Consider the following 15,256-nt stretch of genomic DNA (forward strand, 5'->3'; position numbering starts at 1 on the left):
GTTTCACCTGTGTCCCTCTTGAACAGGGGCAGTAGTGGTTGACTTAGTTCCACTTAGTACCTTGATATTCTTGGGAAGAGGAGTTGTACTTGGCTAGGCTTGTAAAGGCCCTAGGGCCATTAGCTAACTTCCTATGACACTATGATCTATGTCTTTCTACAGTAATTAAACTCTGGCAGCCAATGTTAAGCTTTGCCATGGAAATGCCCCATGTACACGTTAACACACACACATTTGGACATTCATACACACACTCTCACACATCATAAACACACATATACACACACACACACACACACACACACACACACACACACACACACACACACAAAGACATTCAATCAACATCATACATACACACACTCAAAAGTACTCAAGGACAAGCTCACTATTCAAACTCCCACACTCTCCATTCCCTATCTATCTCCTTACTGTGAAACCAGTGCAGATACATGGTCTCACACACACACACACACACACACACACACACACACACACACACACACACACACACACACACACACACACACACACACACACACACACATATACACACACACACAAACACACTTATACACATACTTAAGTGTGTATGTGTGTCTGGGTGTGTGTGTCTGTGTGCGTGCATGTGTGTGTGCGTATGTGTGTCTGTGTGCGTGAGTGTGCACGCGCATATGCATGTCTGTGTGCGTGAGTGCGGACGCGCATGTGCGTGTCTGTGTGTGCATGTGTGCGTGTGTGTGTGTCTGTGTGTCAGACGGGATGCAGGGTTTCTGATTTAGCCCTACCAGTTCCCTGTGCATGCCCATTGATGTCTCTGGAGTTCAGCATGTAGCATGTGTTGCATGGAAAATGTCATTTGCATCTATAAGTGAAGCAAGCCCGTAGACATCTTGCCCCATTGAGGCAAGTTTCTCTGTTGGTTCTCGGATCTCCACCAAGGCAGGCATAGTCCCCACCCCTCCTCCCCTGCTCTCCCATTCTGAAAGAAGCAAGTGGGATCAGACCCTCCTTTCTCCTCCCAACCCCATCCCCATTTGGCTCCTCCAGCTCTGGGACTAGCAGCTGATCTTTGGTCATCTAAGTAATGAGACCTCTGTTCTACTATGCTGCGAAGTGAACTTATTCCACTGAGTTACAGGACTGTTGACTGCTGTACAAAATGTCACTTCTAATCGCCTGTGTCTTTTTTTATATAGTATTCACATTGTCTACTCCCATTTTTAGCAACAGAAGGTCATTATTCACCCTTATATACCATTTACATATTTTACTACACACACAGTTCATACTCTTTGTTGATCTGCTATGTCTTGCCTTGAATAAAGACATTTGTCAGACCCAGAGAAGCTTCACAATGCATACCTCTGCTTTCACTATACAGAAGGATATTCTGAAGCCACATGCATGCCCACACATGCATTCTGTACATGGGGACTATCAGCTACAGACACCACAGTCCTCATACTTGCTTACTAAATATTTTATAAGGGATATTAAGCAACATAGTACAGCAAATAGTTATTTATTGGAGACTTACTCATACCCAATGTTATAGGTGACTAGTTTAATACAATAAAGAGAAGGGTGCAAATCAACTGTAACCTACATCCTTGACTGGATTGTTGCGATGGATCTTTGGAAGCCTGTTTTGCTAATTATTTTTTGCATTAAGTTTGTCATCTAGTGTGTCATCATAGGAATTTAAATGACTTGACAAATTGGTTTACAGGATTATAGAACCTTGCTCTACAGTCATTCATTCTTCATGCATCCCAGAGAAGTAAAGTAATTCAGATTCCAAATGGAATGGTAAGTGCTACAGATCTCCTGTAATGATTCAATCATCATTCAAATGATCTATTTGAATCTGCTATGTACTTTGAGTCGTATGAAAAATATGAAATTTAACAAGTACGCCAGTTTAATGATGGATATAATACCATTAACAACAGAGTATATACTTGTAAACATTATTATTGGTTGTATCTTATTTATTAATTAATTCAAACAAGGAAAGTGAGATCTGGAAATATGAAATGCACCCTAGGAAATAAATAACTTAACAATCCTGATAAAGAGTTCTGTACATTGGTCTCCAAAATATCACACCACAAGAGTGCCAACTACTTTACACAAGAAATAGTAACAACTAATAGTATTATAAATGTTCAAATGTAAATTTAGAAATGTAACGGAACATAATTAGGCATTTAGCTCTGCTCCTGTTTTTCTGCTTTGTACAGCTTTTATACAAATGTGTCATGTTTCATGACAGCTGGAAACACAAAACAGTGAGAACATTACTGTCACTGCAACTAATTTGGTGTCTATGCAATTAGACTTTTACCTGATCAACTGGAAGCTCCACCTGTGTTTCTTCATCTTCCTGGACTTCTACAGCGCCTGGTGTCTGTGATCTCTGATAAGCTTTAAACACCCCATCATCTGTTTAATCACAATAAAAAAGAGCAATTGTGACTCCCTGTGGTCAGCTGTAAGAACTGCAAGAAAATGTCACATTTTATGATAAAGTAAATGAACGAGATGCAGAAACTTGAAAAAAAAAATAACACCACAGTTCATTTTGATCATATCTGAAGCCACAAAAACAATTGAATCCTTATGCGGTAACTTACATAAGCCATTTTTTTAAAGCATCATATATCTACATGTTTTCTTTCAATTTTAGTCTTGAAATACTCTGTGCTCATGGATTTTCAGCTGAAGTCAACTGAACTTGGCTACAGCCAGGTTAGCTCATTTCCTGTTATGCAGTAAAAGCAGCAAATCTTTTCACTTCAGTTTACATTTTACAAGGAAAATAGTCCAGTCAGACACAAGCATAAACCACTAACATAGTATACAACCTGCCGTCTTTGTAAAAGAGAATGGCAGGTGATACGAGGGTTGGTGATCTTTAGTGACAGCTGACTTGCGCACTTTATTACTTGATCCAGCATCTCATACTCAGTTCTCTGCAGATATGCATCTTACCAATTCCTTTCTACCCAAAGATGGCATTAAAGGTAATAATGTACGTACTTTGGAGATATCAAACAATGTAAACTCTCCTTACAAATAAAATATATTAAAGTGCACATTTCAGCAAGCTAGGAAGAAAAATGCTAATAGCTAGAAGAATTAATGCTGAATGTGCAAATATCTAACAGCTTATCCAACAGGCAAAATCAGAGAGAGGCTTCACTTCTTAATTTAGCATGGGTGGAATCCTATTTGTATGCTCTGATAAACATGAAAATTACATGACTACATTAAATAGAAATTGTGTTATAAATTCAAATAACTACTTAGAAATCAATATATTTTAAATAATTAAGCACAGCAATTAATGCTCTTGCAGAGGCTCTCACTTCAAGCAAGACATACTATAAAATATTTATTGCAGCACAAATTATAATATTATACACATATTTAATGCATTTAAGATCTGAAACTGATTGAAGTTTAGCAGTAGGGATAAAAAAATCATTGCTGTAATGGTCTGCTCTGAATAGATGATGAAAAAGGAGCATTTATTAACTGTAGTCGCTGTGTGTAAGCAAGAAAGTTAATGTGACTATAAACATTTTTAATGTGTTTTACCACAGAGACTGCCTCATAAAAATGCTAAACCAAATTAAAAACAAAATGAAAAAATCTTTAGTTCATTAAATCCAATAGATTTCTGCTAGAGCTGAAAAGAACAGAATGGTTTATACCCTACACTTTGCAGCATGATTTTCTAAGAAATAGCGTATTCCATTGTCCTAGAAAGGCCCAGTTACACTGGAAAATCATTAACTATTCAATAAAAATTCATTATGTCTGTCATATCTGCCACCTAGACAAGGCAGGATAGTTGAATATATCAAATGATTTTCCTTAACCTTCTGTTACACTGCCCTAGAGCATCAGGGCTTTTAAGCAGTTAGTCCTTCACTTCAGAATATATTGAATTCCAAATAGAATTTCAGAAAGCTATTGACTGGGCTCATCAGAATATCTCAATTGAAAATGGCAACAAACACTTCCTATACAATGACCTTTTCTGAAATCAGTCATCTTTATTGGAAAAAGAATATAACATCAGTGACTTAACAAAACCATTGCAGAAATGGAGTTCTATGAACAATAAAAGTCTTCACACTTGTTTTATTAACAAAACATGGTTTCTGACTTTGACTGTGACAGCTGTATATATGATTTATGAGGTATATGTGTAACAGTTTAATTTTAATTTATATATATATTATTATATAGTAACTGTGTAAGTAACCTGTCATTTCTCCAGGCCAGAAGGACAAGGAAACTGTAAGATATATTCATATGCAAACATCCACACATACACACACACACACATACACACACACACACACACACACACACACACACACACACACACATACATGCACACAGATGGACACATGCATATACATGTGCTTGCGCAAATATGACACTTTAATATGGTATTGCAGATATATGAGTGTCTGTATGCCTCTGTGCAACTACAACGCTTCAATATAGTTTTGCATGTGTGTGTAAATTGAAGACTTCACAGTAATACTGTCAAAATCCCTCCTAATCATATCACCATGCTGTGTGCACATCCTTTCCTTTGCTCTGTATTTCATTTTTATAGCTCTTCTCAAAAACGTCTTCCAGATATTTTTCTGTTCAAGTATGAACAGTGAAAGTAGGAAGGGTTTGCTCTTGACAAAGAAAACTATACCTTTGATTATGTCTGTAAGTAATTTACCATACCTTAAATTATTCTGTTTTACCAACAGGCCTAGCTGCACTATAGAGACGTTCAAGATTCTTTTTAGCACTTATTAACTAGACGCTTTATTGAAACTAACAACTCAAATGATGTTAAGTAGTCCTCAATGTCTAGTTTAAAGAGCAGGAAAAAATGCAGTACATTTAACAGAGTTAATGTTATCAAGTGATAAGAAAGACAGATTTTACACAACAAAATCACAATTATCAATACAATTTTCACAAATTACTGCATCCAGATTGATCTCTAATTCCATAAAATCCAAAAGATATATTTTTTCTACAGAATACAAACCTAACCTTCTGCTAAGACTCAAAGTCCGATACAAACAGTTGCATAGCAGCATGCTACCTTCCACTCCTCACTGTCTCCAATAACAGTGACAAAGTTGGACATTCAACAAAGTCCTGTAGTGTTCTGAAAGTAAAAGGTTCAAAAGTCAACAGCATGGTAACACTGCTCCAACACCACTTCACAACTCTAGTCATTATGTCCTCTGCCAAAGCCATGCCAACGTGCAGCAGTCATCATGACACTGAAAACACAGTCCACAGTGAAATCGACAATAAAAAAAAAGACTGGGTTTAAAATTTGACAATATCGATCCAACTACAGCTATCTAGTAACAACAAAAGCAGTCAGCCTGAGGAGAATATCATAACAAATGCAAACATTGTAATTGGAAACTGTGTCACCCTTTTAATTGAGAAAAATTATGGATGTCAGATGTAGGTCACATATAATGAATATTTTACTTCTTTCTTAACAGTCTCAACCATTTTTATCAGTCTAGGCAACAGTCAGTTTTTGAATCTCCTACACTGTCATACCTCTCAACTTGTGGGTGTTGGGGGTTTGCCTCCTACAAAAAAAGAAACAGGACTCTCAGTCCATAGATATTAACTTTTATGAATGTATTTATTTATGGTAAGTGGACTGGACCCAAGGGCCCATCTTCAGCTACAAACTTCTTACAAAAAAAACTAGTAACTTCCATGCAAGTTATACAAAAAATAAAGCAATGTAACAGTATAATCACTACATGGAGAAGTTCAAAACAAAGCAGTAAATAACTCTGTAGTTTAATAAAAACTACCACAAAAATGAGCAACAGGTGTGTGTGGTATGTATGTGTGTGTGTGTGTGTGTGTGGGGGGGGGCAAAAGAAAAAAAAACAATAACAATTTGTATACACGAGTCATCACAATATTGCCAAATGCTGGTATTCTGGTATGCAGTTACAGTGATGCTCTTTGGTCAATATTCTATTCTGTCAAATTTGATTTTGTTTGCTATTTAAACATTGCACTACAGAATATGAGAAGCTTTTTGTGTTCCTCACTGTTATGGGATCTTAGTTTGGAAGTATTGTGTATTGGCGTTCTTGCTGTGTTTTTCTGAGCTGTGATTTTGTAGCACTGCACTAAGCAGTAGTGTTGCATATATGTAAGTGATTGCAGGAGCAGTGCGGATATTTTTTCCTTTCTTGTACTGATGTGCAAGCACAAGTTTGTTGCATAAAATGTTGTGGGGGTATGGCAACACAGCCCACCACATGGGGGCTCAGGACAGTAATACTTAATTCAGGGTATTTGATGTATTGGGAATTGTGTTGTTCTTCATGCATTAACTCCCAGTGAATTGACAGTTTGATTACCTGAGTTGCATTTGTGTGTGTGTATGTACACACACACAAACACGCACACACACACACACACACACACACACACACACACACACACACACACACACACACACACACACACACACACACTCACACATATATCATTTGATCTAAAAAGCAAAATACTAAACACAAACAACTGATTGCTGATCCCTGGGCTTTGTTTTTAGTTCCTGTTACTGATCCATTGCCTTATTAGGAAGGAGGGAAGTTTCTTTGCTTACCAGTGGGAGTGGGAAGCACTGAGCAGCCTTTTTGTCTGATTTGGTGAAGTTTCAGCCAGAAACTAGTAGTCCATTGGTCGTTTTGGGCCAATTCCTAGCTCCCTTCAGCCCCCTGCTATAAAACACGCTAAACGCGCGTTAGCGCGGAGTTGCCACTGTTGCACACAAGAGCAGTGGTGGTTAAACAAGGTTAAACTATTCGGGACATCTAAATTCCACTCTTCAAATTTTCCCTTAGAACTACCTTCCTCGAGCTGTACTGCTGATCTAACCAGCATATCCTATAACTGAAAAGTTCATCTCTACTTGATTCCCAAGTAGACTATTCTCTATCTGTAAAGCCTAGCACTTACTCCTACAGTACTTGCACCTTGATAAAGCACTCTTATTATAGATAGTACCCCACCAACCTAAAACCCACTTCCCCCGGAGTCCTTTGAAAGTCTCTTTATCTACTACTTCTAGTATGTCGAGGGATCAGTTGCTAGTGTCCTCTCCAGCTCAACTGGTGAACCTGGGAATATTGAGGCAATGTTACAATTGCCTCATGTACACAGACAATCCTCTCCTTCTCCCACAAAACACAAATACATGCGAGAGATGCAACTATACGGCCAAACTGGAGGCTGAGCTCTCTCAACATAGGACTGGCAAGACCAGACAGGAGGAGAAGGTAACCACACACAATACATACCCAGTCACACATGGTACCATCACAACTTCAAATCATACACATACTCACACAAAGACATACTCGGAGGCTCTGTTCAAAAATTTACCAAAACAGCAGAGGCCACCAAAGCAGACACCCAAACAACTACCACCTCATGACCCAACACATGCAACACATAGACCACACAGTCAGAGTGTCAAACAGTCACAGCCCTTAAGGCCAAACAAAATGCCAGACACACTTGTCATTGGTGATTCCATAGTCAGACACACTGACATCCCGCTCACCAGACTGAGTAAGGAGAAGGTCACAGTAAGCTGCCTGTCGGGCGCTAGAATCCGCCACATAACGCAAGCACTCAGGTCTCTCAACAGCAGGTACAAGTGCGACTCAGCCATTGGCCACGCTGATGTCAACGACCTGAGGCGTACCTCCTTGGACTACATGAAAGGGACATCGAGGAGCTCTCTGATTATGTAGCCCAGGCAGGTATGACCCTGACCTTGAGCAGTATCCTACCTTCACCTAGAATGATGCCACAATACAGTGATAAGATGATCAGCTTTAATAATTGGCTTAAATTCTGGTGTCATTCAAAGGGGATCCAATGTCTGTCTGCCTGGGATGACATGCTGGACAAGCCACGCTGCTTGCAAGACGGCTTGCACCTGTCACCCTGGGCTTCCGGATATTGGCAAAGGCTCTTGCCACCCCATAGTGCCTTTTTAGGCAAGGCTCAAATTCTAAACCTACCACCCTAGAACACCAAAAGGAAAAAACTAAGGGTAATGCTGCTCAATGCCAGAAGTCTCAATCTCAAGATGCACGACTCGAGGCCCTTCTCAATATGGAGAACATCGATGTCTGTGCTGTGACAGAAACCTGGTTCAAGGCTCCTGAGAGCACCCCAGCACTAACAGGTTTCACCTCATATCATGCGTTCCGGCCCCAAAATCCGGACAACACCAAGAAAGGAGGGGTGTCCATATTCATAAAGGACACCCACACCTCAAGGTTGGTGGCAATGCACGATGCATCGGAGACCATCCAGGTGCAATTAACCATAGGCAAGACTGCTCTACAATTTGTAGCATGTTACAGGCCACCCTCTCAAACTCAGGAACCTCACATGGCCTTCCTGAAAACATTGGAGGGGATAAATGTATCTCCAAACACCATCATACTAGGTGACTTCAACTACCCTAATATAGACTGGGAACACTACTCAAGCCCGAACACTCTAACCCAAAGATTCCTGGAGTTCATAAACTCAAATGCCATGGAACAACTAGTCACCATCCCCACAAGAGGAGAAAACATACTTGATCTCATCATCACGAACATGGGATCAAAATGTTCAACACCAGAAGTATACCCCTCACTGGTGAGATCAGATCATAAACTAATCTCGCTGGAGGTCCTCATCCCCCCCCCACCTGAAACAAAAAAGACCACAGTGAAAAACTTCTCAAAAGCCGATTTCACACTTCTAAAAACTAGTGTGGTCTCCTTTAAGGCCCCTGAGCCAGTGGTAAACATTACTCAAACCGCTGAATCACTTACAAATGCCTTCTACCAGCACCTACAGGACTGCATGGATCAGGCAATCCCAAACAAAACTAAGACTCTCTGTACCAAAGGCAAGCATCCAGTCTGGTGGACCCCAGCCATAAACAAGCTCTACAACAAAAGGAGGAAGCTACTACAAGATAGAGCAAAATCCTTGAAAGGTAAGACACCTTTGATCATTATAAGTAAAAAACTAAGAGCTCTCATAAAATCATCCAAGGCAAATTTTGAGAGAAAAATCGCCAAGGACTCTAAAGACAATCATAAGGCCTTCTTTAGCTATGTTAGAAACCTAGGAGGAAACTCCCAGATATGCTCAGAATTAGTTCAAAATGATGTGAAAATTACTGAACCTACACACATTGCTAACATACTGGCTGACAGGTTCAGTGCAAACTCCCCCCCCCCCAAAGGAGAGATATCTATTCCAGAGGATTGTAGCCCCCCCAAACATCTCCAATGCCCAGGTGAGAACTGCCCTCACTAAGGCAAAAAAGACAGCCTCCATGGGACCAGATGGTGGCCCGGCTGTGTGCTTCATGAACTCAACGAGGAATTAAACCCACAGTTAGGACAGCTGTTTAATCTTAGCCTCACCTCAGGATACGTACCCAAGGAGTGGCGCCGGCGACTGTGGTCCCACTTCATAAGGGCGGTGCCTCCACAGACCCTGGAAATTACCGCCCCATTAGCTTGACAAGCCTTATCTGCAAAGCCATGGAGAGGATCATAATGGAACTCATAAATAAAGACATAGGGAACTTGCAGACTTTGGATCCAACCCAGTTTGGCTTTGTCAAAGGCAGATCCTGCCTCTTAAACTTGGTTGACTTTTTGAGACAGTCACCAAGGCCATTGATGAGGAAAGGCAGTCCATACAGCCTACCTCGACCTGGCAAAGGCCTTGACACAATACCCCACTCAGGTATCATCAAAAACTCATCAGCTTGAATGTAAACCCATACATCACAAGATGGGTTGCAAACTGGCTAAGTGACAGAACCCACAGGGTCAGAGTTGCTGGAGCCATGTCAGACTCAAAGCCTGTCACAAGTGGTGTCCCACAGGGCTCAGTCCTGGGTCCACTCTTGTTCAGCATCTACTTTTCTGAAGTACAAGCAAACACAGGAGGGTTATGGCTGACAAAGTTTGCAGATGACTGCAAACTGGGCGCCATAGTCGAAAACACATCTGACACAGATATCCTCCAGAAGGGCCTCACAGAAACAGATAACTGGTGCCAGAGCCATGGCCTGAAGTTAAACGCCAAAAAAATGCATAGTCATACCCTTTGGGAAAAACAGGGTTACCCCTAGCTACCATATAGGTGGCAATCCACTGAGCACAGAAAAAGTCATCAGGGATCTGGGGACCCAAGTTGACAGTAGCCTTTCGTTTGACACTCATGTTGCTAAAGTAGTTAGGAAAACCTTCTATATCGCCCACCTGATCATGAAGGGATTCACATCTAGATCAAGGGAGGTCATCGTCCCCTGTACTCATCACTCATTAGACCTATGATTGAGTACAATGCCCGTTCGAATGTATCTGACCAGACACCTGCTGCAGCTTGAAAGGCCCCAAAAGTTCCTCACCAAAAGGATAAAGGGTCTCAAAAATATGTCTTATGCTGCCCAAATGAAAGAACTCCAGCTCTATTCAGTCTCATACCGCTTGCTCAGAGGTGACTTGTGCCTGACATATAAGGCCATGTCAAACCCAGATTTGATGAATATGCTTCACCTCAAAAACATCTAGATCCCTCAGAACCACAAGGGCGGGAGACTTAAACCTTGACACGGTTATAAATAGAACGTGCTGGAGGGACAGATTCATCACCCAGAGACTCCCTATGCTGTGGAACAAAATCCCGGTACATGTGAGGCAGAGCACCTCGCTGGCCTTGTTCAAGAGGAATCTTGACCAATGGATGGGAGATCGCAGATATACCCCAGGGATTACTTCAGTGTCACTGCTTGACAGAGGCACAGAAAAATGATAGGCATAGTTTTTATCCAAACTAAAGGGGTGGCGAAAGCCACATAACTATGGGCTAGGCTTATAAATGCCCTTGGGCAGATAGCCTAGTATGAACCTATGAACCTATGAACAAATGGTTTAAACTCACTTCATCTAACCCAGCATAATTTACAAAAGGGGAAAATTATTTAAAAAAAGCATAAAAACATGTTTTTTGTGTGGAGAAGGAAAGCATCCCTGTACCCATCATGTGTGGGTTCTGCCTCCCACAACCCCTAAATTATATAAAATAAATTCATGGTCACATGACCCTGAAAGAAAGGGAAAAAAATGGAAGTACATCACAGGCTCACACAATCCAGCACACTGTGAGAAAGCAAACTGTAATATTACTTATTTGTTAAGAAAACTCATATTAGAGATTAAAAAAATCATACACTTTCCTTATTATCAGACTTATAACTGGTAAACTTTATTGAAGAATATCATTACATCATATGTATCAGATCACTTTTTTAGACTACTTGTGATTAGATAAGGTGAAAGACCGCTTGTATAATACACATCTGTCTATCTATATATCTACATCTATCACCCTTTGGTTGACATCTGTTAGTCAAGAAAATGTAGTAAAGTACACAAATTATCTTGAGGTGCATGAGATTACACAGTTTTAGGGATAGGAAAATATTGCCTTTCTCCGCTCTTGGAATTAGTATACACAGTTCATAGGTTCATAGGTTCATAGGTTCATACTAGGCTATCTGCCCTAGGGCATTTATAAGCCTAGCCAGAGTGTGTATGGCTTTCGCCACCCATTTTAAATTAATTTTGCTATGCCCTTTTTCGAGGTTAGTATACTGTGCCTCTGTCTAACAGTGACACAGAAGTGATACCCGGGGTAAACCTACGATCTCCCATCCACTCAGCAAGATTCCTCTTGAAGACAGTCAATGAGGGACTCTGCCTAACCTGGACTGGGATTTTATTCCAGAGTGAAGAGAGCCTCTGGGTTATGAATCTGTCCGTCCAGCATGTCCTATTTATTTCAGTGCTGAGGTTTAAGTCCCTCGAGCGCGTAGCTCGATGGGATTTGGATTTTCTGAGGTGCAGCATGTCCATTAATTCCGGGTTGGACATGGCTTTATACGTCAGGCACAGATCGCCTCTGAGCAGGCGGTATGCCACTGAGTAGAGCTGGAATTTCTTTAACCGGGCAGCATACAGCATCTGTTTGAGCCCCTTGATCCTCTTGGTGAGGTACTTTTGGGGTCTTTCCAGTTGCTGCAGGTGTCTGGTTAGTTAGTGGGTATTTAAGGTTATTTTTTAAAAGTTTGTTTTGCAGGCTCTGAGATTTTTGCTCAACGCATGCTAAGTAGTATGTTGGCATTTGGAAAGCTGACCTTTTGTGAGTGATCTTGTGAATCTCGATATTTGGGTAATTTATTCTTTTTTCAATATATATATATATATATATATATATATATATATATATATATATATACATACATACATGTGTGTAAAACTGAAGAGAAATATTGTACATAACTGCTGTAAATAAAATATTTTTGTAAACTGCATTGTTTCTTTAAGACACAGAGCTACATCTTTTGTAAAACCTGGAAAAGCTTTCTACAGAAATTTTTGGTAATAAGGAATTACTCCATTATTATGGTCTATGGAGCTCTATGGGTCTTTTAGTCAAAGACATTGGCCTCTTGATGTAGGGGAGCTTGTACATAGAACATCAGTTATGGGCAGTATGCTATCGCAAAGGAGAAGATATTCCAAAATAACCTGAAGAAGCCAGGGCTTCATCCAGTATGAATCCAGGAGAAAGGAAGCTCATTGAAAGGGTCTATATTATCATATTGCACACTCAGAAGAGCGAACGACAGATAATCGACCCCATGTAAGTGAAGGCTTACAATGTCAAAACTTCAGAACAGCGATTATTTTCCAATAGAAAACAATCACTGTTCTGAAAAAAAAAAAAAAAAAAAAACAGTAAAACATTACTTAACATGGGGGGCTTCACCCCCCACACCCCCCTACTTAAATATACCAACTCCGAGATTGCACTACAGTGCCGAAAAGGCAAAGTAGCGAAAGTGGCCAAACTAATTCTTTCCCAGAGAAAGAATTCGCTGAAACCTCACTTTGCTATTTTGCCTTTTTGCGCTTTACTGTTCGACAAAGACGCATTCGACAAACTGCATCTGCAATGGCGTAATAGAGAATTGGTTGAAAGCACCATTGTACTTGGCAATTCCCACCATCTCCTCAGCTGCATCAGTGATAATTATCATCTTCACAAAGGAACAAATACAGACATGCTCTACATTATAGGCATGTTATTCTTTCCAGTAGAGGAAATATTTGTTTAGTTAATGGTCTTTTAGGTATGTATGAAATTGTGCCAGATATGCCTACTTCGCCCACCAATGTAGTATAAAATATTACAGAAGATACGAAAGTCAAAAAATAATTTATTAATTTTCTAGGGTAGAGCACTGATACCATTTTGGACAGAAACTTAAACAGAGACTGTTAAAAAATATTTATTAAAGAACTTTTGTAAAGAAGTAAAGGGCATTTCTAATTGATAATAGAGAACTTTGGATGGGGGCTTGGAAATGTAATGTGATTTTGAAAATGGAAAAAGGAAAAATTATACATATTGCAAGAATGATTAAAGTTGATTGATAAGAACATATCCCCAATCTCCACTGTGCATAACATCCATGGAACAAGCAAAAACAATTTTTTTCCCAGTGGAAAAGAGGGACATTTTGTAAACAATTCTCAAAAAAAGGTGTTATTTATGTGAGGAAATGGCTATGAAGATAGAAAATGTGGAAAGACATGTTATAAATGTAAACAAACATGATATGTTTGGATGAATTGTAAAAAGGAGAAAAGTTTAGAATATGATATAGAAAGACAGAATGGAGAAGATGTACAAAATAAGGAATAATTACAACAGGAAAAACAGCAAAAAGATAAAAAGGGAGAGTAATGAAACAAACCAAGAAGAAAATTAGGTTAATACACAACAAGTGGAAGGGGAGAGTGAAAGTGGAACAGAAGCTAGAGATGTAGAAGATGTACAATGGAACGTGGTTAAAAAGAAAAGTTCAATTGGAGAAAGGGTCAAAGACAGAAAAATTAATTTTTAGGATTTAGGACTGAAAGCAAAAAAGAAAGGAGATGGATCAAAATAAATAATTAAGAGAAAGGCAGCAAATAATCTTAGAATTCTAACTGATAATGTTAGTAATATAAAAATGTAGTAAGAAGGACTGAAGTGATAGAATGGTGTAATATGTGTGAAGTAGCTTTAATAGTACTAGAAGATATCAGGGGTTTAAATAAAGAAGAAAGAGAACAGACAGAGACATTATAGTTAGGAGGTATGATATGGAAAGTGGATAAAGAAATGTGTTAAAGGATTGCTATATTACATAGGAAGGGAATAAAAATCTTGGTTTATACTTTAGTTAAATTAGGAAGATTAATGGTAGTAGACTTTAGGTGGAAGGGAAAGTTTGCAGATTAATAGCAAAATACACTTATGTGATATGTAAGAAAGGGATAAATTATTTCAAGAAACATTGCTTGTTTGTTTGTTTGTGTCTTTCGGCTTTTCCTGATTAGGGGTCACCACAGCGGAACTCTGGTCCGCTAATGATTGGCAGTAGAGTTTTACGTGCTGGCTTGCCGGGCCTAATGCACAACCTTCAATGAAAGAACGCCCGTTCTAATACTAAATATGGATGTAATAACAAAATAATTTTTTTATTGTGATTTGAGACTTAAAAAGCAAAAAAGAAAAAATAGATCAGATAAAGTAATGGGAGAAATAATAGAATGTCAACATTTAGAGGTATGGAGTTTGAATAAAAGCACCTACGGAAAAGGAAAATTGAAAACAGAGATAAATTATTTTTTAATATTTAAAACTATAAGAACAGTGATAAAAGAAGCAGTACAATGTTTTTTTTTCAGATCATTTGTCAATATGACAAATGATCCCCCACCCTTACCCCCCACCTAGACTCTTAACCCAACTATACTACCGCCACTACTAACCACAGTCAGAATTAGCTAGTTGTCTTTACATACTTTAAAATCTTGTCTGACAACTTTGTTACTAATATTATAAACAACAAGAAACTATCTTAACTTGCAATATTTACTGTATATACAGTTGATAATCAATATCTTTTTATTGTATTAAAGCCAACAACCTGTAAATTTGGTTACTACTGCTGCAACTTTGTATCTCTGTTTATCATGTACATGATGTGGAGCTTTTCTCCCCAGGCATCTGCTGAAAAAGG

The 15,256-nt window shown here is 39.2% G+C and overlaps 1 protein-coding gene across 2 annotated transcripts in view; it reads right to left on the reverse strand.

Moving 5' to 3' along the window:
- The window catches only part of DCDC2 (doublecortin domain containing 2), a 1,207,165-nt gene that overhangs the window by 195,135 nt on the left and 996,774 nt on the right, over window positions 1–15,256 (reverse strand). For both annotated transcript variants that reach the window (XM_044065744.1, XM_044065743.1), the window contains exon 9: window positions 2,351–2,448. In XM_044065744.1, coding sequence (XP_043921679.1) covers window positions 2,351–2,448 — 98 coding nt within the window. The remainder of the gene's footprint in view (window positions 1–2,350; window positions 2,449–15,256) is intronic.

The sequence above is a fragment of the Protopterus annectens genome, chromosome 3.part0, assembly GCF_019279795.1.
Source record: "Protopterus annectens isolate FY-2018-M chromosome 3.part0, PAN1.0, whole genome shotgun sequence".
In the NCBI taxonomy this organism is placed as follows: domain Eukaryota; kingdom Metazoa; phylum Chordata; order Ceratodontiformes; family Protopteridae; genus Protopterus; species Protopterus annectens.